The 22,478-nt window shown below is 45.1% G+C and overlaps 1 protein-coding gene across 1 annotated transcript in view; it reads left to right on the top strand.

The window, feature by feature from the left end:
• IRS2 (insulin receptor substrate 2) overlaps positions 1-20,182 on the top strand; it is a 30,705-nt gene extending 10,523 nt beyond the window's left edge. The window contains exon 2 of the mRNA XM_059902505.1: positions 17,713-20,182. Within this exon, the coding sequence (XP_059758488.1) occupies positions 17,713-17,717 (5 nt within the window). The 3' untranslated portion in view covers positions 17,718-20,182. The remainder of the gene's footprint in view (positions 1-17,712) is intronic.
• The last annotated feature ends 2,296 nt before the right edge of the window (positions 20,183-22,478 follow it).

The following is a 22,478-nucleotide window of genomic DNA, read 5'->3' as shown; positions in this document are numbered from 1 at the left end:
AAATAAATAATTACTATTTTGGGGTGATGTGTGTGTGTGTGTGTACATGTGTGTAGTTTCATAATATCTCATCCACTTGTGCTCCAAGAGGCTGGATGTGGATATTATGTTCATAATTGAAGCTCCAATACTGAATAATAATGTGTTCTCTGATCGTGTTAAAACTTTATAACCTTAAGTATAACTATAGTTTTACTGTTACTTTAATCTATCCATATGGTATTCTTAGTACAACTGCTTGAGTGAGTTATTAGGGTATAGTACTAAATTACAATCTTTCCAACGTGAAAAAAATAGGTGTTATGATAGAGTTCGTTATATTAGTGATTTTAATGATTACCTTAAAATCCATATGTATAGATCAAGAATGACTTACACTTTTGCATAGAATCAGTGCATAATCTTTAATGGTTATGAATGCAACATAGTGCTTTCTCTATGCAAATTCAAAAGTAGTTACTTAAATCCACCCATCTTTTGCCTCCAAATTATAAGTGTAACTAGCAATCCCCACAACTTGGTGGACATGAATGATTTTGAAAGAATGCTACTAAAGTTGATGAGATGATGGAAACGTAACCATTATTCTGATCAGTATTGAAAGATAATTGCATGCCCCTCTCCCCTTTCAATCAAAAGAAGTGTTTAAAATCCAAAAAGTATTTTTTTTTTTTCACTTTATAGCGTTAAGACATTTTCATACATAAAGTCTCACGTAATACTCCAAAAGCCCTGTGTCATAGGAGGGCCGCCTGGATCTCCATTTTTGGAACGAGGAACGTGCAGCTTAGAGGGTCCCAGTGACTTGCCCGGGAATCCCTGAGACAGAAAAGGGTAGTGGTGGGTTGAACCACACGAAGATGCTGTTTTACCAGTGCTCTTTATTTTATATCCCATTTTATCCAAGTCCTACACACTGTCTACTTTGGAAGCTCATATACAATAGTGACCTTGGGATTTTACTGTAGATCGGCCTTAGGCAGCTTTCAAGTTAACAGTTGGGTTTTTATTTCACTTGGTGGCAGTTACTCAATTTCCCTCTCTTTTCTTCCACGCGTTATTCATTCAGAGTAAGATGGGGAGAGCTAAGCAGGAAGACTGGACAATAAAGGAAAGCTCCCTCATTTTTTAAAAATTTATTTTATTTTATTTTTAAATTTTTATTGTACAGTTGATTTACAAGGTTATGTTAGTTTCAGAAAGCTCCCTCTTTTTTTTGTTTCTGTTTTTTTTGATATGGACCGTTTTTAAAGTCTTCATTGAATTTGTTACAATATTGCTTCTGTTTTATGTGTTGGTTTTTTGGCCCCGCCGCGAGGCATGTGGGATCTTAGCTCCCTGACCAGGAATCGTACCCGCACCCCCTGCATTGGAAGGCAAAATCTTAACCACTGGACCACCAGGGAAGTCCCCCTCATTTTTCAAACTGGTTTCCACACCTGCCAGTTTGAAGAGTTCAGGATTCGACGTTGTTTTCAAAGCTCTCGTGATGTTGGTGAATTTTAGAGCTGAATCAAAATGTTGGTTGGTCGTCTCTTCTGGGGGTTCCCAGGCTCTCTTCCTGGACTTCCAGTGGTCTGCAGAGTTGGAAAACTTATATTCCTCCAGCTGTCTTTGTTTTAGTAAAGCAAACTGTATATTGTACTTGATAAGATACCACCCCCTGCAACACCAAATACTTGAAAACTCTCTCCACACAGAGTGGTGACGGAAAAAAAAATACAAGGTCGTTTTGAGGGAGAGGAGTTGAGAACCATCCTTCTAATGTAACTCATTTTAAGGTTGTGAAAACAGAGGCTGAGGGAGGTCGGGCGTCTTTTCCAAGGTCACTGATTTAATTAGTGGGTAGAGATGTTTGTAAATATTATCAGGAAAGAATAGGGTTTGCTCTGTCTCTGTGGGCCTTTGTGTGGAGATGAATACCTTTCTCCTAGGATATGGCCTGTTCCCTCTAGAATGATTTATTGTTTGTAGAAGTGCTATTTGTCTTTTTATTTTGGAGCCTTGCAGGAAATTGCTTCATGCATATACTACAAGGTATGCTGGTGGACAGAACTAGAGAAAAGCAGACACTTGAATAAGGAAGAATGCTGTAAGTTAGAGAAATAGGCTACTGATGCCCATGTGGGCAGTGTTTTCCGATGTGGCGGAAGGGTGAAGCCCTGGCAAGCATTAAAGATCATATGCTTACTTGTGTTAAAAAACAAAAACAAAAACAGAGAAGAGGAAGAAAGAAAATTCTTGGGATAATTCAAATAGAAAGGCCTCTATGATCTGGGAAAAGGTAAGTCCTTTTTCTTTATCAGTGGGTCATCCTGGGCCACTGATCTGACATCTAATGGGGCTGTGTTTTCAGTCATTCCTTGAGGGGTCCTTAAGATGCATTTCTTCTCTAAGTGAAATATCCTATACTCGTCATTATGAATAAGGCCATTAGCAGTTTCCTAAGAAACTGTTTCATGATGAGACATCACTCTATTTGATCATGAGTCTATTTGAAAACGAACAATTTTAGAATTTGCCTAAGGACCCATGAATAATCAGTGGTTGCTAGGTGGTGATCTTCTGGGGAGTGGATTATCTCACCAGTGCCCTTCTTGTTTTTAAGATCTTTTATTTTTTTCCGAGAAAAAACTTGTAACTTCATTGTTATGGGATGAGAAATGGTTTTTCAGAAGGCACTGCCTTCCTAAGATGTGATTCTAACCCCCCTTTGAAAGGCATAAAAGAAGACATAAACAGACATAACAGTTCACACAACAGCTATCCATGTTTGAAAAAACGTGGTCGGGAAATCTATAGCCTTGTGCTATGGGGAATGGTTCAGGGCTGTGTTTGCACGAGCTGCCGGCCTCTCCAGCATCCGCAGAGAGGGCACTCCCTTCCTAGCAGACGGCGGCCTCAGGGCCACACGCCTGCCATGAGAAGCCACGCGCGCCAGTAATCCACCCGGCGTCGCTGTCGGCCAGCGGCGCAGGATAACAAAATGGGAATGCTTGTCCCCCTATCAGGAATGAATGGAGTGATGAAACTGCTTCTCAGGATAAGAAGAAAGCAAAGTTCAGAGGACCCTGTCTTGGGGCGTTGGCTCTGTGGAGCACTTACCCAGTTAGGTGGAAAGCGACGGAAATAAAGATGCTGATATGCTATATGAGGAGTGTTTGTAAATAAACCCGGTAGTCTTTCCCTGGATGAGGTCTGGATCCCTTCTGTGAAAACTTGTCTTCCTCGGAGGACCGGGGACGGACCTCTGGCTGCCCGGCCCCGTGCTGGTGATGGAAAGCAACTGAAAATAGAGGCTGAGGTCAGTGACCATCTGATGCCCGTGGATCCCCAGGTCTGTCGTAGAAGCCGCCCCAACCCATCATGTGAGTGACACAGCCGTTTTCTGCCCTGCCAGGCCCAGCTCAGGCCCCCTGTGGTCCCCTGCTTCTTTCTTCCTGTAGGGCTTCCGGAGCCCGAGGTGGGTGGGTGAATGGATGGATGGCTAGACGGATGGACAGATGGATGGAGGGAATTGTGAGGTGGGGGAGAAGTTTTGGAAACAGGCCAGGACGTTCTTACTAGGTTTAAAAACTGTGCATATAGTACTTTAGAAACTCCAGGCAGTAAGCAGGATTAAACAGGGCATGGACTTGAGGTTGTTGTGCACATTGATTTTGTTTGAAAATCAGAGATGCACGTACAGCCAGAGCTCCTGAACTACTCGGCAACAAGAATGTCTAGAAGGGGAAAGTGGTCAGTTTCTTATACCACAGCCTGGATGCAGTTTTTTAAAAGAGAATTTGCTACTGTGATTTGTGGTGGTGTCCTGCTTGTGTTTTATTCTTATATGATGCAGGTAATTTAAAAAGTGTTTTCCAGCATGAAAGGGACCTAAAATAATACTTTTGGTAATTATGCAAATGAAACAGAAAACACGTGCATGAGCTACTCATAAGCTCTTCCAGTTATATTTAGATCAAATTTTTTAAACAAATACTTTATCAAATAAGTTTGGTGACACTAATACAAAGAACTCTTCTTACTTCACCAATTAGACTTTTAAGAAACGCACAGTTCAGCTGAAAATATTTAGGTGCGTTTTCGCAAAATATCTTAGTTGCAAAACTGCAAAATCTGTATTTCTTCTTTCTCTAGAATATTATAAAGCCAGGAGTGGACATTTATCTCAGTCAGTTTCAGAAAACTCACTTTAGCTGGTTGAATAAACAAAAAAAATTTAAACTTTTAATAATGAACGGTGTGGAAATAATCGATATGAAATATTGACCCACTTCTATAAATACAAACATTCATGATTTTGAAACATTCTTTCGATTTTATTTATTTTGACAAATTTTTGAAATGAACATTTTCTTTTCAAGTTGAAAGTTTACAGTACCTTCCAAATATTGATAGAATGACAACTTGGTGCTGAGGGTCATAATAAAAATTGTAAAGATGCGGTAGCACGGACAGGTCTTAATTCCGTTTTTTTTTTTTTAAGTATTTATTTATTTATTTATTTATGGCTGTGTTGGGTCTTCGTTTCTGTGCGAGGGCTTTCTCTAGTTGCGGCAAGCGGGGGCCACTCTTCATCGCGGTGCGCGGGCCTCTCACTGTCGCGGCCTCTCTTGTTGCGGAGCACAGGCTCCAGACGCGCAGGCTCAGTAGTTGTGCCTCACGGGCCCAGTTGCTCCGCGGCATGTGGGATCTTCCCAGACCAGGGCTCGAACCCGTATGCCCTGCATTGGCAGGCAGACTCTCAACCACTGCGCCACCAGGGAAGCCCAATTCCGTTTTACTTCTTACTGTTATTTGCAGTGTAGCTTGTGGGTAGTGCTGGTTTATGAGTAGACTTAGTTCTCAATGAAATAAGCACTGCAGTAAAATACCCAAGTTTCCCCGGCGTGGAGCGTTTAACTCAGTTCCTAGAATAACTCTGGGTGATAAGCATGCATCTTCACGAGTCTGGAGTCCATGCTGTTCGGCTGGAATGTTCAGAATTCATCTTTGAATTTATTCTTGAGCCGTTCTTGGCCAAAGACACAGGATAGGCTGTCCCTGCTGGGACCGCAGGTGTCCTTGCTGGAAAAGTCTGGTGGAGCCACTCAAACGTGCAGTGCCCCCAGCCCCCCCACAGACACTTGGGGTCCATCCAATGAAGTGGAATTTCCACACCGTTTTCTTCTCTGAGAAACCACAGGTTTGATCTTGCTGGGCCCCGGCTGCGAGCTGTCAGCCTCTCTGAGCTCTGGGTAGCCTCGCCTCAGAACTCCCAGTATTTCTCTGTGTGCGCTGTCTTTGCTGTTAGGCTTCGGATTCCAGAAGCTTCACTAGGTTAGTGGACTCCCTTTCCCGTTCCTTCTGAGTCTTCCCCGCTCACCCTCAGCTCTTGCTGAAGAAGAATGCTCACCTGTGGTCTGTGCGATGGGAAGCTTCCCGAGAACTCAGCCCTGCTCTCCTCACCTTTCCCTGCGCATCCGTAGCTGCAAAGCTGAGGAAACTCACACGTAAGATGTGTTCTGGGCCTGCTGCCCGTCCGTGAGAAGTCAGCATTTCGATTTTGGTTAGTTTTTTCCCTCATAAATGATCCACAGACATGTCATGTGATCACAGTTCTATTTATAGTGTAGGCTTCAAAATTGCTTAATTTTCAGACGTCCTACTAATTTCCTAGTAGAGCTCTGTTTTCTTAAGACACCCCTGAAACCATGTGCAGGCAGCTCTGAGCCTTTTTAAAAAGTGTGTGTTTTATCTGTTTTTCCCCGAAAAAGCCAACAAAGAAATGACAGGAACTTGCCTTAAGGGCTCCTTGGGAGGATAGAAAGGTGACCTGTGGGGCAGGAGACACAGAGGCGGGAAAGGTTAGATCTTCCTTCAGCTTTCAGACTTAACCAAATGGTTACATTTTCTTATCTTTTCATTACAGAGATGCTAATTGTGACATGTTGCATACTTGAAAACTATTTCACCCATTTGAAAAATATTACAGTGCAGGCTAGAAAGAAAGAGGTTTGGCTTCCAAGCTAAAAAAACAAACAACCCAAAACCAAAAGTACCGAATCTTCAAGCCTACCTTTGAAACCAAGGAAATAAATGTAATGTTGACATGTGTTCGGAGCATGAAGTGGTGTAGGTGGTAACAAGTGCTCCAGAAAACAAAGCAGGGAAGAGAGAGGGAGAAGGTGGAGAGGAAGCAAGTCCTGTAGGTATTTAGGGGGAGAGTCCGTATGAGCAAAGGGAATGACTAACTGTGCAAAGGCCCTGGGGCAGAAAGTTGCTGGTGTGTCCCAGGATCAGAAGGAGACCCGTGTAGCTGACCAAGAGGGAGCAGGGAGAGACTAGTAGGTGATGAGAAGGAGCTAACAATGAACCGTGACGTGTAGAGCCCGGTCAACCACTGTAAAGACTTTGTTCATGTTCAACAGCGAAGACGGAAAATACAGTTTCTTTGGAACAGCATGTGCAGTGTTTAAAAACTTTTCATATCATTTCGCCATAGCATCTTTTTTCACTTAGTGTGGTATATGTCAACTCCTGACTTTCTTTCTCAAAAATATTATATAAAAGGTGAAAAGACCTAAAAGTTTCTGGGGGGAAGGAAGATGCTGAGATGTCATTGCACTGGGGAAGGCAGAGGGAAATTGTCACAAGATAAACAGTGCCATCAAAGCACAAGTGTTTAGTCGTGGAATTACATGCTCAGTTACACAGACGTATTTGTAAAGCACCTTATAACATGTTTAGGTGGTGTTTCATCCTCAGAACCTCCAAGGAGGGAACGTTCTTGCTCTTACCCGTATTTTTTAAAGGAACCACCCGAGGGTGAAGGGGTCTAGCAGTGGACCTCAGGGGAGCTTCTGCCGGGCTGTAGGGAACGATGCTCTGGTCCGCTCGCTGCCGCCTGGTGCTGTGTCTTCTCAGCACCCCCAGTGGCTTCCTTTGAAAACCTGGGTCAGTTACTCCCAACTCCCCCTCCCCAGGGCATCCATCCGCACTGTGTGCTTGCCCGTAAGGAGCCCGAAATTCAGGCTCTGCAACAAATTGATTTCCTTCTTCAGCTGATTGGGAAACTAAAATGATAGAAAAGTCATTATTCCATGTATTTCATGGAGATTGGGCCTCAACGTGAAAGCACCGATGGGGGTGAGCTTGGAGTTAAGGGGTGTAAGGCGTCCAGAAAAGCTAGTACCGCGTGTGGTATAAAGACCCTCCCCTCCTTCTAGCCTGTCTGTGGAGAAACCGCACCCTTAGTACGTGGATTTTGTGGCTATTTGTAGCTTATGTCACTTTAAGGACTTGACATGGGTTTAGGTCTACGTTTAGAATGTAGGCTCGGTTTTACTTAAGTTTTCTGAGATACGTAAAGAAGGGATGGCCTGCGTGAAGTGTCTTAAAGAAGCTCATCCATTCGAACAAGAGAAAAACGACGATCTCATCCTAATTATTTATTTCGACTGTATTAGTAGTTATTCCTTCCCATAGGGGTTGCTATTACTTTGTCCAGACGGGAAGTGTGAAATTTGCATTTTCTCTGTCCAGTGTATATTTTAGGAAACACGCTTATGCTCGTGGGTCTCTTAAAGTCATTCTTCAGAATTTGATGTGCAAGGAATCAGGGCAGGAAGGGGCGGATGGCGGGAGGCTGCGTGTTCGCGTTGGGGGGAGGTTTGTGACCAACACCCAAGGTCTCAGCGGGGACACATGGCCGGGGCGCTGTGCTTCCCCCTCTGTGTCTGCCACCCTCGCCCTACAAGCAGATTGCTAGCGTAGACTTGTAAATAACTTGATTCTCGCGTAGTCTTGTCAGATCTGTGCAAAATGTGTGAAGTATGGGCAAGTCAAATAAGGATCCAATTCAAGCTTATCTCCAAAGAATGACAATGGCTAAATATTAGTATTTCTTTATGTAAGCATATTGAAACAACCAATTTTTTTTACACATTCCAAATCTTTTTATTATAAGTAATAAAATCATAGAAATACTGTACACTCATACTTTAGAATTAGACTTGATTTCTTTCACTTGAGTTTTACAGTTGTTTCCCTCAAGTTTTTGGTTGTTGAAAGAGAATAAAATCAATGACAAAAATACTAGTGAATAGCACTTGCCCTCTTCTGCCCAAAAAAACCCCCCACAAAATCCAAAAAATACTAATACTGTCAAATAAGGATCCAATTCAAGCTTATCTCCAAAGAATGACAATGGCTAAATATTAATATTTCTTTATGTGAGCATACTGAAACAACCAATTTGTAAATATAGTAAAAGTTACAATGAATGGGCTAGTTTACTCTGCTTCTTCACTCGCTGTTTAGGTCACTTTGAAGCCTACGCCCCATTCATGGTCAGTTCGATACAACGAGTAGATTTTGCAAAACGGCCAGCTGCCCTCTAAGGAGAATGGAGAAAATAAGTTGTTTTATGTTAATTCATATAGACCGAGTGTCCCAAAATCATAAAGCTGCTAAATGTGAAAAGGCGGAAATGATCTCTCCGGACAGGACATCCCCGTCTGCGTGGTGCTCCTCTGGAGGGGAGGGGCCTGTGTGTGTGATGTATTGGGCGTCATTGTGGTCTATCAAGTGGTCGTCTGCTCAGTCTGGAGTTGGTGTTTTTGATTCCTAAAGAGGTGGTTGGGAAGGCATGTCTTCTTTAAATCCATTCTTAAAAGTCGTAGAGAAACCCTGCCCAGCTTTTGGAGCCTGGGAAGGTTTTCGTGTCAATCAGTAAGAAATGCCGTCTTTACACCCAGTGGATCGTTTCCCACCTTTCCAAGCCTTCAGCAGTTTAGGAAGCTGTCTTTGTGTCTCTGGGTATTTTGGTCCTGCCCTCTGCCTTCTCCCTGGAGACGAGGGAAGGATGGGACGGGTTTGTGATCAGGGGTGTCCCAGCAGCGTCCCCCTGTGTGTCACCGTCTGGACGGGACTCGGTGCCCTCCAGCCCCGGGCATGAAGGCTTCCCACCTGGGGGCAGCGGCAGGCACTTCCCTGCTCCGTGTCTGACAGCTGGTGGCCCTGGGCCCTCCAGGAGGGGCTGGGGGCCAAAGTTTCCAACCACAGGCTTCTGCGGATCTCCCGACGGCACTTTGAAAGTCCCGGGTCCGAGGCCCCTGGTGTGCAGGGTCCCTCCCAGCGAATGAGCAAGTACAATGTCTAGGTTAGGCTCTGACAAGTCTGCACAAGTTCTCTTCAGCAGGCGTCCCCAGCTGAGGCTCAAGTTGTGAAGGACATTAAAAATGTTTCAGCATTTGGGCTGAACGAGTGTGCAGGGCGGCTTCACCTGGCTGGCCCGGGCACTGCCTGCCGGGGAAGCTGGGGGTGGTCTGCAGCCTGGGGCACCGGGGCCTCGGTCCCCCTGGCCCCGCTTCCCTGGGAAGGCGTGGCTGTCGGCTGCTGCTGTCTTACCTTATTTTTTAGCAAATGCACTTGATAAAGATGGTCTGTAACTTCGCACGTTCCACTTTTCATTCCTGAAATTTCAATCAGGGGCACGCCATTTGGATGTAAATCGCTCTCATCGGCCACAGAGGAATTTACAGAGGAATTTAAATGTCTCTCTGCATTTTGGGGCACGGCCGCGTGTGACGCCCGAGAGAATAGAGGTCCTGTGCCCCGTGGCCCCGCCTAGTTGGGGCCCCGCCGGCTTCCGGCATCTTGCTCGCGGGCCGTGCATACGGAGAGGGGTGTGTGCGTTCTTCGGTGATGCAGAGACACGCGCGGCCCGTGCACGAGGCGTGCAGAAAGCCCCCAGGCAGGGTGCTCTGGGCAGCGTCTGAGAACCGTTAGCTTTAAATGGCTCTGAGTTACCCCCCCCCCAAAAAAACAATTCTGCTTCTGTTCTGCTTCTAGCCAATGAAAACAAGTTTATTCATTTTTTTCCGAGAGCTCTTCGCCCTCGTGTTTGTGCATTCATGGTTTGTTTACTTACTGCTTGAAGTTGCAATTGCTGGTGATGTCATTCATGGGTGCAGTTTTGAATGGAGGAGAAGCCGTGATGGCAGATGGGTGTGCTCAGAGATTCCCAGTGCGCAGGGCTGCCCGGCCTAGGGCTTTGTCATTCACAGCACAGCGTGTGGTTACACGTGTACATCATTGAAAGGTGCGGGAAGAAGGCAGAAGGATGGGCCCCAAGGTGCACATCCTGCCAGCACCACATGCTTCACTGTTTGTGGAAAAAACAATTTGTGTGTATGTATATATATATTTTCTGTTTGTACTACTGAGTTATATATTGTATGCATAAAATCTCTTTTGGTAGTTTCCCCATGCCCAGGGAGAAATCTAGGGCAGAAGAATAATGTCCCCATTTTCCTAACAGGGAACATCCTGGTGGGTGCTGCCTGCTGGGCCTGGGGACCCCGACTCTGGTGAGACCAGCGGCTCTCCACACTCGCATGTCCTTGAGCCGTGGGGACGGTTGCCCTGAGTCCTTCCTGAGCTCCCAGGAAGGCTCCTGAGGTGGCCGGTGGTAGGAATGGGTGTCCACCTGTGCCAGGGCAAAGGACACGGCCCTCGGCCTCCTCTTTGCTGGGAGATCCTGCATCTCAATGTAAAGGCCAGGTGCCCGTCTGCACAAGGTGTGTTCTTTCCCCCGAGCCAGGACTCTGGCATCCGTATTAGGGAGGTGGCATCCATGGGAGAGAATTTACTCGCAGTCTGGAGGTTGAGGCTGCTCAGGCCCTGTGGGTCTGTGCCCAGCAAGGCAGCTCAGGTCACTGGCTGGGCAGGCGGTGGGTCACAATATGTTTCCCCCCGTTTTTTCTAATCCTTTCTTTTTTCTTTTTTTTTCTGTAATAACAGACAAGCACTTCACAAATCCCGTTTTCAATACATTTCCAAATTATTGCATTATCATTATGTATAAACCAGAGTAAATTTCAGATTCCTGGAGGAACCTTTTTAACTATACTCATAAGTACGTTTCCTATTAGTGATATTCTAGAGGTGATTTGAGTTATAGTTGGCATAATTTCAGACTTCCAGAAAATGCTTATTTCAGTTTCAATAATAAAAACAAAAAAGGTATCAAATTATAAAACGAAGAAAACCCAGTAGCAACTCTTAAGTATTTAAATATTCGAAGGAAAGTATGGTTCATTTGAAATGATACATAACAGGATATTTGGGGATGGATATATTTTGAACAAACTGTTATTCTACATTCCCTTAAATTTATAGCAAAACTATAATATTTAGGCTTGAGAACCTCAGATAGACACAATATAAACATTTTTATAGTGTACAAAAATATACACCTGAGGGAGAATTACACCGTTCATAGGATATTTGCAATTTTAATGCAAGTTCCATCACTTGGTCCAAATATTGTTTCAGAGGGTAGGAACATAATGCTTATAGTCACATTCTCAAATGACTCAAGCAAGAGGAGAGATTTGGGCCCTTTCTGAATTGCAGATCTAACGTATATAACTTTATTTATGTTCAAGTTGAAGGAGTAGTACTATAGGATATATTTAGTAATAATCAGTTTTATTCGGTACTGTGGTATTATGCGTGGAATATCAAATGGAAGAGTAAGGAAAACTAATTCCTAAAGTGTGTGCTAGCTTCATAAATGATTTTATGACTTGCTTCCTCCTTCTCAGTAGGGTCTGTAACAGGATAGCAGGCTTTTAAGTCAATGGGATTGCATCTCTGAAGCACGTAAGCCTGCCGATAATTTTCAGAGCGGGTATCAATTAGTCTCCAGGTGTAACACGCAGATGGAAATATATGTTGTAACTTTCACAAATTTACCCTTCTTTCCCCTCCTTGTCTTCCTCGTGTCCTGGGACACAATGTCTCTGCCACCATCACTCAGCTCCACTGTTAAAGTGAGACACAGCCGTGTCCAAATGAGTGAACGTGGCTGTGTTCCAATAAAACTTTATTTCCAGAAACAGGCAAGGACCCGATTTGGCTGTACTTTGCTGACCTTTCTCTTAGAAGGCCACTCTCATGTGAGATGACAAAGGTTTTCTTTTCTCCTGGGCCTCAGACAGTCCTAAAGTTCTGTGCTCCTTTAGAAGATTTTATTCTGCTTTTCTGCCTATGAGAAATGGCATAAACCACATGGGTTTTTATTTCTGGTTAGCTCGTCAGAGCTTCGTGAAGGACCTAACAGGCATGTGCTGTATGCTGGGGACCGAGGTGGTCCAGCCCCTTGACCAGCAGGAGAGATAGGTGCACGAAGCAGAAACGCACAGTTTGCAGGGTTCGGTGTCTTTGGGGAGTTTATAAAACAGCTGATGGTACCGTGTAAAGGTTTAAACTCCAGGACCCAAATGGAAGTTCCAGACCTCCTCTCACTCCTTCCCGAGTCCTCCCGTCTTTTATTTGCAAAAATGGGGGCTGCATTGTCGGCCCCCAGTGCAGCAGTGAGGAAAGTTCTGGGAGAAGTTAAGGATCCGCTTTTCCTGCTGATCAGCTCCAAAGCAGCGGGCAAGTCACCGAGGCTCCCTCATCTGGTTTTTACTTAGAAAAGGTCTAATGTTTCATAATTTAAGAGAAGGGTTCACCAGCAATTTAGGGACATTTTTGCCTCTCGGGTGTTTGCGTTAGGGCATGATAATATTTCTCCGATGATGCTAGAAAACTCTTGCCGTAAAAGGGTAGCTTATAGGATCCACACACCAGGCTTTTCAATAACAAACAGAAAAGGAATGAATACTTAAGTATTACGACATAAAGTTGGTGTAGGCTATTCACTATAAAGTTTCTGCTGGTTGCTGTGGGTGAAACTTGGACAATGGGGGGAAATTTGAAGTGCGGTAACAGTCTAGGACACCTGATTGCTCTAGTCTTTGGTGATTAAGACAAGGTCTTATGTGAAGGATTAAACAAGAGCTAAAGAAGGAGAGAAGCCTTTCATTAACCCCAGCCTCACCTGAAAACTTGGTTGTCTCATCCTGTTTCACGTTGTGTCATTAACATCAAGTTGCAACTTGATGCTGGGAAATGTCTTTAATAACAAGCATTCAGGATGAAATGATTTTAATTGTCAGTGGAAATGACGAGCTCAACTCCAAGAAGCTTCTAAATCTTTCACAAGTCGGGTTGGTGAAGTCACTCACTTACTGAGCCCGTTTGTCCTGGGGACCCTGTGCTTCCATATTTTCCTTTTAAGTTATTTTTTTTTTTCCACTTGCAAAGTTCAAGTAACCGTTTTTCTTAGAATCCCTGGCTTGTTTGTTATCACACCCAACCTTACTTTTTTTTTTTTGTATATTCTAAGAGTGTTTTTGCTTCTAGTAAAGTGAGGAGATACTGAATTATCAGGTTGACTTTTCTAGGAATTTCTCATGTAACAGAAAAGTTTATTTTCTCCCGTCATTCTGTGTTTTAACATAAAAAGTCTCAATGGACCTGAAGGACATGTTTGGGCTTGCCAGAGGGTTTATTTTTTTTTTCAATCATAGTTGCTACTAGCAATATAAATTTTAATCTTAGGAAGTATAATGTTTCATTTTTGTCATGCAAATAAGTGTCTGCACTGCTTCTCATTCAGATCTGCCTGAAAATATTAAGTCACCTGTACCTGCTCCATGGGTTTGCTGTCTGTTTTGTCCGTTGCTGCTCACCAAAGGCCCATGAGACGAGGCCCCGTTTCCTCCTGCCCCACGTGACTCTGTCTACATCCAAACCCAAATAATCATAAGAAATCGTTAAAAAAAAGAGCCGTGAGTCAGAACATGCTCCCAGAATGCTGCTTGAGTTTATTTGCCAGAGCACATTTACCCGATTTATTTCTAAAACCTTCTTGACCCGATGCTCCCTGCATTTTCCACTGAAGTGTTTGCAATCTTGGAGGCCAGCTCGGCGGTGGTGTGATGTGGCCGTGTTCTGACGTCCGAGCCTTCCGTGGCTAGGGAGCTTCCCCACTGGTCTCAAGGACAGAGTTTTTCAGCGATTGTTTTCTTTTTCTTTCTTTCCTTTTTTTTTTTTTGTAAAATAGAGCAAATTGGAGGTGGGGCCTTTGCTGACAACACCCGTGCTCGTTTGCATTCTGATTGGTCTTTTAAATGGAAGGGAAAGGGCGGAATTAGCGCTGGTCCCCAGGGAGTTACGATAACTGCATAAGGGACTGCACCCCTCATATGAGCGTCATCTGTCGTTTGTCGCAGAGCGAAAAGGAAGAGGATTGACATGCCATATGGAACAACGTCGATCTTTGTGCTGAAAGGTTTTTTTCTTCTTTTAATCAAGTAACTCTAGATTGATGCTTTCCATGAATGAGCTTCTTTACGAAGCAGTGTCTAAGCTACAGACAGTACAGTGTGTAATTATACCACAAATGCAATGTGTATCAATAAATTTAAATTATTTTTGAAGCATTTCGTCTAGGAACAGATTCAGAACTGGTGTATGTTACTCTGTAACTGTGTTCACCAGCAACACGTGTTTCTGGCCTTTATTTCTTCTTTGTGTCGCCCCTGTACCCTCACAGTTCAGAGAATGTCTCCCATCTTAATGATATTCACTGTGGAGGAATTGTGAAATTAATCATTGGTTCTTTGCCTCTAGTAGAATTACCACAGGTCATAAAATAAATAAAATTTTGCTGGAATCTCGTCGTTACGAAGCATACATATTTAACAGTTGAGGGTGATGGGCTAGTAGTGTTGGAAGATTTTTTTTTTCTAGTTGGCTGAACCAGACTAATTTTCAGGGGGAGGGGTAATTTAACTTACTTGAAAAGTAACTAAATAAAAGGCAAAAGTAGGCTCACATTCCTAGGCCCCCGCTCCTGCCTCCATCCCCTTCTTCCCGGGATGCGGGATGCAGGATGGAGTGACAGCAGTGAGAGGCGGTTCATGGCTGGCTGGCCTGGCTTTGCTGGCTGGCTGCTCGCCTGGCCTCAGAGAGCCTGCTTGCTTGGCGCCCTTGAGCCCTGTATCCCAGGCACCTTCCCCGAGTGGTGCCCTCCTGATGACGCTAGGTCAGGATTCTTGCTGGGGTGCGTGCGGGAGGATCTCCCCGTGAGCTGGGGGTGAATGCCAGAGGTTTCAGTGGCAGGTGACTTGGGTGGCATGGACTGAAGTTCCCGGGGCCGTGCGGAGGCGCTCTGCCTTGAGGCGTCCGTGCAAGGCCACTGTTACCTGACCCAGTAGGAGACAGATTGCATCCACGTTGGGTCGATATGTTGGCTCCAGGGCACATCTATACACTTAGATATGTGTTTGAAGCACCGCACAGCTCTCGCCCAGACGTCTGTCTCTGAGCTGCTGGCCGTCCTCTTTCTGGTCTCCTTGGCCTAAGGCTGCTCACGTCCTTCCCACGTGCCGTGAACGAATCCCTCTCCCTGTGATGGCACCTGTGTGTGTGAGTGCGCGTGCACGCGCGTGTGTGGTCAACCTCCCTCCCCAGTCATCCGTGGCTCTCCCTGGCCACGTGTGGGACCACATCCCTGGCCCTTCCCTTCCGTGGAAGCCTGGGGCTGCCCGGCCCACGGCTCAGCGTCTTAGGAAACCACGTTCCTTACTGTCCCCACATCGAGTTGCATCACTGGGTGGCCGACAGCCTGACTCTCTCTTGTGCCCTTGGAAGAGCTTTCTTCTCCCTTTGCTGGTAACTGCAGTCGGGCATCCTTCACAAGCAGGCGTTTGCAGAGGGCAGCGCACCTTTGAAAGAGTTGCTTCCTTCCCTGCCCAGAAAACAGCTGTCATGTGACTCCTCCCATTCTCTTCCTCATCATTCTCCCATGTGCCTCACAGAGGCCCTGCACCGGAGCAGAATTGGAAATAATGTTGAAAGGTCATTGTGTGAAAAAATGCATGAATTATTTCCTTGCTTCTTAGCAGCTCTTTCCTTTCACAATGCTAATGCTTAGAAATTAAGGTTTTGACAATTGTGTTGTTTGTACTTCAAAAAAATGAAGTTACACGTTCAACTTGATTAGAGCTCATGACGGTCTAATGATAGTTATTTCATAGCAATAAAGCATCCTTAAAAACAGAGCAAAAATGTCCATGGCCCTGTGAGTTTGCAGTAAAGGAATGTAAGTTTTTCAGCAATAATTAACTCTGTGTGTTTGAGTTTGAGGGATTAAAGAATTTACTTGCTTAGCTGTTTTCAAGGTAATGGGGTTTTAGCGTTAACAGGAGACAATTAGGTACATTTAGCTAATCGTTAGTGTAAAAATACAGTGAACTCTGAATAGAAACCTTCTGAAAGTGGACCCACAGGGTAGTACTACCTCTAGGGGGGCCGTCAGATTCTTCTCACAGTCAGGGCCTGAGTGACAAAATGCAGACTCATTTAGGGTGAGAGTCAGGTGCAGGTGGATTTTAGCAAATGCCTGTATTTAAGGGACACGAACCTTCAGGCTGTCACCGGAGTCTCTTAGGACCAGAAATCACAATAATGAATAAAATAGCTGTAGACACATTTTCCCTTCGGAGGAACTTTGGGACCCTGTTCTCCATTAAGTTTCATGTGCTGAACAGTTTATTGTTAAATTTCTTAAAGGACGTAAGCTTTTTGAAAAATAATAAAGTGGCACTGCCTCAAAATGTCACATTGTAGGGAACTTTGGAGAAAGTCATGAAAAGCTACAGCGTTTACGTTGTGTGTAGACAGCACGTGTCTACACAGGCTCTTGTTTGGGTACTGCCTGGCAGGTGCTCACGCTTGGCTGTGGGATACTGGAAATTTCTCTCCTGCTGGGATTAGTCCTCTGAACTCAGGATGAACAGAAAAGAAGTAGACACGCAAAAAAAAGCAAATCCAGGAGTGTGGTGAGAGCCGAGCACAGAATTCTGAGTGATTTTAGAGGAATATTCAGAGGTGCAGGTTAAGGAACTACAGCTGCAAAGGAAGACACTGTGGTGTTTACGGTGGGGCGTGACCCACCGGGCACGCATGTGACCGAGTAGTCACCAGCATGGGGAGTGATGAACAACTTGGCATTTTTGTTTAAAAGCCAAGAGGTTTAAAAGGAAAAAAAAGGCAGTGTGCTGTGAAATGTCAGGCTCTCCAGTTGGTGTGTCCTCTAAAGGGACAAACACATCCAGTAAAAATATGCTGAAAACACTGGGCACTGGGAAAAAGTTAGGGAGGTTTGATCTTCCAGCCCAGAAGGAGGGGAGCAGTTGAAGCTGTTGAGGGTCCTCCTGGCTCCGCCCAAGGGCAGAGGAAGGGGGTGTGTAACGGGGGCTTATTTTTGAATCTTGGGTCGTTTCAGCAACAGGATAGAGCACCCAGTGAGAAGGGTTTTCCGAGGGCAGAAGTGTGAACGTATTCCTTCTCCCACTTTCTTACCGTGACCCCCATTTGCATTATCCGTGTAGCTGAGAACACGCGGTGACACGTGGCGTGGTTTTCATCCTCTCCGCAGCCCTGTGAGGAAGGCAGTGGTTTCTCCCCACTCTGTCCACACGCAGAACTGAGACCTGGGCATTTAAGGGGCCGTTGCCAGGTCGCTCAGCCTCTCTCCCAAGGGTAGAATCGTGAATGGTTTTCTTGCATTGAAAATGTGAACCTCACTTTACGGATCTCACAACTCACTGTAAACCCAGTCGCCCTGCTTCTGGGGAAACCGAAGGGGAGTTTACCCATTGCACTTGTCTCTGGAAAACGGAATGAGTAAAAGTTTGCTTCCCAAAGTGGATCATTGCCTGAAAGTGACACAGATGGTAAAGGTGGGTTAAGAGGGACCTTGTCTCCCGCAATAGGATGGCTCTGTGAGCCCAGCAGTCCCGCTGACTTCTTTCCTTCCTCTTTCAGAGTGAAGATCTGTCTGGCTTTATCCCCGTGACGACACACATCAGAGAAAAACACGAAAAGAAGATGCTCCGCATTTTTTTTAAATCTGAAGCTGCTCACAATTTCCTTTTGAATCTGAGCGATTACCGTGTGTGGACGCATCTGGATTAGACGTGGAACCACCTCTCTATCCCTCGTTCCCACAGGGGGGCATTCATCCTTGTGCTGGTTGTGTTGTGTTTTGTTTTTCGACAAAATTAGCGGAAGGAGTGATTCACAAGAAAATTGGACGTTTTCATCGGCCTTTTCCGTTGTGGCCAGTGTCTTAATTTCTCCTTAACTTTCATTTTGGCAAAGCAGATATATCCCTCGGCATGCTAGGAGATTCTACCAATTCGCATTAAAGTGGTAAAATCTGGTATTTACTGGCATCCTCTCGAAACTACCACCGTCCTACCTCAGTTCCAGGTGAAGCCAGATCGGCGTGGTCAGGGGCCGGCAGGACCCCTGGGTACCTCTGCCCTGGGTCCCCAGCGCGGTCACCTGCCTTATCAAACAGGCCCGGTACACAGCTGCTTGCCAGATTCCAACCCAGGTACCTGCGTGTTTACTCACAGACAGAGCCCAGTGTGGGACCGACGTTTCCCAACGGAGATGAAATTGGAGATTGGACTTTGAAGATGGATGGATAAATAATAATTATTATATGTAACTGAAGCAACCTACTTTGGAAAACCATCAACTGTATTGGGGGATGGCGGGTGGGAGGGGCAGGGTCTGGGAAGGGGGTGAGTATCTCTTTTTACCTTTAACAGACTTGTTTAATCTTCTCTCTGTAGATGTTTATGTAGGTACTTCAAATTGCAAACGCCTTTGATCCTATGTACAAGCTCAAACGTCTCTGCTATCCTTAATCTTGAGCTTGCATTTCTCTAACCAAAAATTCACGTAGGCATGCTAGCGGTTCAAGACTGGTCAAGGGTTTGGCAGATTTCTTTTAAAATGTATTATCTTTACTATGATGATATCGTGTCTGGCAATGAGGCTGGCCTGAACAACAACACCACACACACACACAGACACAAAAAAAAAACAAAAAAAAAGGAAAGGAACTGATAAAAGAGGCATTCTGGCCCCTGTGTTATTAATAGACAAAGAAGAAGAAAAACAATCTTACAGTACATGTCACTTGTGAAAAAAATTCCCGACAAGGCTACCCCTATTTTACATGTTTTCAGTGTGCTGAAAATATCAGTGTGGTGGCAGTTATCGCGGGTGTCAGGGAAAACTGCTGCCCTTGACCTGCAGGATGTCACGTCATCTCTCTGCTGCCTTGACACCTTGGGGGAGCTCTAGAGTCTCCCTCCCGTGGCTGGGTCCCCAGTGCCTCTTTGAGAGTCCTGTAGATGTTACACGAATTCATTGGAGATACGAGTTGGGTTTTTTTGTTGTTGTTGTTGGGGGGGGGGGAGAAAAATATATATAAATATATAGATAGATATCACTATAGAATAATGCATTCATAAAATGAGGCTTTTCTAGAGGAAGACCAAAAAATTCAATGTCTTAAACATATATTTAATCGCAATGCAAAAGTCTTTCTCCTGCCATGCTGACCTTTTAGAACAGAGGATTGTACCGCAAGACAAAGTTGAATGTAAAGTGATCGCCCTGAGCATTTTCCAAGTTTCACTTTTCTAGAGAATCACACAGCACAACAGTGCATAAACTATACAATGTTAGTTTGATGGTCATTTTCAGTGTGTAATATAGAGAGACTTTATTGAAATGTATAGAATGTCCTAAAGTTTTGGTTTAGTTTCGGGACTCGGGATGGATGGAGTTGCTATGGAAACCACCCCCCACCCCCCCGTAGATAGGACTGAACATGGGCGCTGCTGATTGCAGTGTCTGACTCGTATTTAAGTAGCTCCCCATCCTTCGCGTGGTCCTGCCACCCTTCCCATGGTTCATGTTCCTCCTGCAACTTTAAACAAGCGAAGTAAAAAGTTGATAATATACTAAATTTTCTTCTATCCTGTACATTTCAAAAAAAAAATGGCATATGCAATATTTACATTTTTAATTTAGTTTACAGAATGGAACCAAAATGTATAAATGTTATGTTTGTTAAAACTTCACAATGTATATTGGGTCTTTGTACATTTTGCCTGACTTACCTTAAATTTAAAATATTTTTTGCTATATAAACTTTAACAGTTATTAAACAGTGTTTTCTTTTGGGGTACGTATTGTTTCTGGAGATCAAGATGTTAAATATATTTCTTGCTATTGTGATATGACAAAAGACTGACCTTCTCTTGCTGTCTTCCACTGTCCTTGCTGTATATAAGGGCCTATATGGCACTGCTGGAAACCAGACTCAATGGAACTAGACTAGTGCATTGTATTTAGTCTGTAATGATCATGGATGCTCTCCTTAATAGCCATATGCAATACAATAAAATACATTATTTATGAAATGAAGAAAGCCTGGAGAATGCTTTTTCCTGTGTGGATAATGAATTTGACATCAAGCCACTCTTCTGGTGTTTGTAGTCATTAAGTAAATAACTTGGTTCTTTAAAAACGCTTTGTGACCGTGTGACCTCTTCATTTAATATTTGTATTCTGGAAACCAGAAAATACCCCACACATCACAACATTTATGAAAAGTCGATGTGTTAATAAAAAAAAGAATATTTTATTCACTTCACCAAACGTAGAATCATTGCCTGTGTGCTGGATGCTGTTCTCAGTGCTGTACAGGTACTCATTCCTTCATCGTCCCTCACACCCTTCGGTGGTGGCAATCATCCCATTTTGTAGATGAGGAGACTGAGGCACAAAATGGTTAAAGGACCTGCCGGAGGGCACGGAGCTCATTAGCAGCAGAACCAGGACTCGGACGCAGAAGCACAGCCCCGGAACCTGTGCCCGTGTGCTTGCTGCCATCCTGCTCCCGAGACACAGGCGTGGGACAGATAACATCCAGAGCATGTGGCAGTCAAGTCAGCAGAGCCAAGAGGTGCAATTCAGGAGGCGGAAGATACGAAAATGGTGTCTGTTGGTTTTCATCAAGGACGGTTTCACCTCCTTGTTAGAAATCGTTTTTCTGTACCTGCGCTTTACCTGGGCATTATAGTAATGCAATAACATGGGTGTCGTCTCTTTTGAGCAAATAAAATCAGAGCGATGGGGAAAAGGTGGTTTTTAAATGATGGAGTTTAAGTCACAAGACTGGCGTGCATTGTGTGGCATCTGGGAACTTGTCGGTGATGTGCGGCCCGTGGGTGCCCAGACTGATTGTTCCTGGGGGCTCATGTTAGGCACCGGGACGAAGGCATGATCTGCAGGGTTTAAAATCCCTGAAATCTGCTACTTTAGTGACGAGAGGGCTGTCATTCTAAGGGAGTCGTACAAGGCAGGAATTGGCGAGTGTATTTACCCAGAAAAGTTGATTGTAAATAAAGAAGTGAGGAGTTATTTCAAAGTCCTGTAGATGCTGGAACTATTCACCAGAAACCAATTTATAAACTTGGAGGAGAATGCTAGTTTCCAAGGCATCCCACGCTGAAGGCTCAAGGCCCCCCCTGCACTATTTTGGGAGAGTTTGATTCTGACCCATTAGTGGTCAGCTTGGAAGATGCACATTGGCTCCTGGTGATCTCGTGATGCTGTTACCATCTTCAAGGGTCCAGCAGGATCATAGCTAGTCCCTCTTGAAGCCCCTGAGTCCCAGGGTAAAGATCACTTGGCAAGTTTGCAGGCTACTTGGGCAGGCGGTTCATTCCCTTTTGTGTGTCCAACCCTGAGCTCTACCAGTATTTGACTTATTTGTCATTTCCACTCTTCAGTGCCGCCTGTTGAAAGACAAAGGGGGTCGTTGCTTCTTTAGATCTTGGTGATGCCGTTTCCATTGCCCTACATTTAAGATAGTGCACGTGATGGGTCAGGGTGATCCAGAATTGCCAGGCTGTGTATTTTCTTCATCCACTGATACCATTGTTGTTAGCACATGATTGTGATCTTGGTTGGTATGACCATCAGTGACGTCTGCTGCACATGTCCACGCTGTCCAAAATAAGCAAAACACACAAGAGGCACGGCCCTTGTCCTCACACGGAATGAACACTTTCGGGTGTGCTGAGGAGTGGAGATTGGCACCTCCCGTTACAATAATCGAAGACAAGGTTTTAATAAAGTTGCCGTCTCTCTCGCAGTGTTTTCACAGGCCACCTACCTTCACCACCCAGCGAGGCCAGAGGATGCCCAGAAGTGGTCACGCCCACAGCGACTTTGCAAGATTAGAGATTCGGTTTATAACTGTGTCCTGCGGGGTGTGCAGAAACAGGTTTTCCCCTGAAAAAGCGAGAGAGGCCAGTTCATTTGCGAGGGCACCGGACGACAAACCCCAGGGAAGCGTCTGTCTTTGCCAAGTTCTTTTATCCTGGCGGATGTGGTCATGCCCCTCTCAGACTCCTTGGGAGGGAGGAAGGGCAGCCCTGGGCTAAGACCCAGCCGGGCCCTCCCTGCAGGACCCCGTGGTGACAGAACCCTCTCGTGAACGAGCTCCTCTCCCGCCAGAAGCACCTGCTGGCAGAGTTCGGGAGATGCCGCCTGGCCATTTCCCTCCATCCTCTTCCCATCAGGGAGCTGAGCCCTGGTGGAGTTTATCCCAAACACCAAAGCCAGCCTGGGCTCTTCCTCTTCCTCTGGACCGTGGCCCTCCCTGGGAAAGGAGGGAGGAGAAGGGACGACCCCCCCCAGCCCCCCCCCCCCCCACC

The sequence above is a fragment of the Balaenoptera ricei genome, chromosome 18 (assembly GCF_028023285.1).
Source record: "Balaenoptera ricei isolate mBalRic1 chromosome 18, mBalRic1.hap2, whole genome shotgun sequence".
Classification (NCBI taxonomy): Eukaryota; Metazoa; Chordata; class Mammalia; order Artiodactyla; family Balaenopteridae; genus Balaenoptera; species Balaenoptera ricei.
This window is presented reverse-complemented; position numbering and strand designations above follow the sequence as displayed.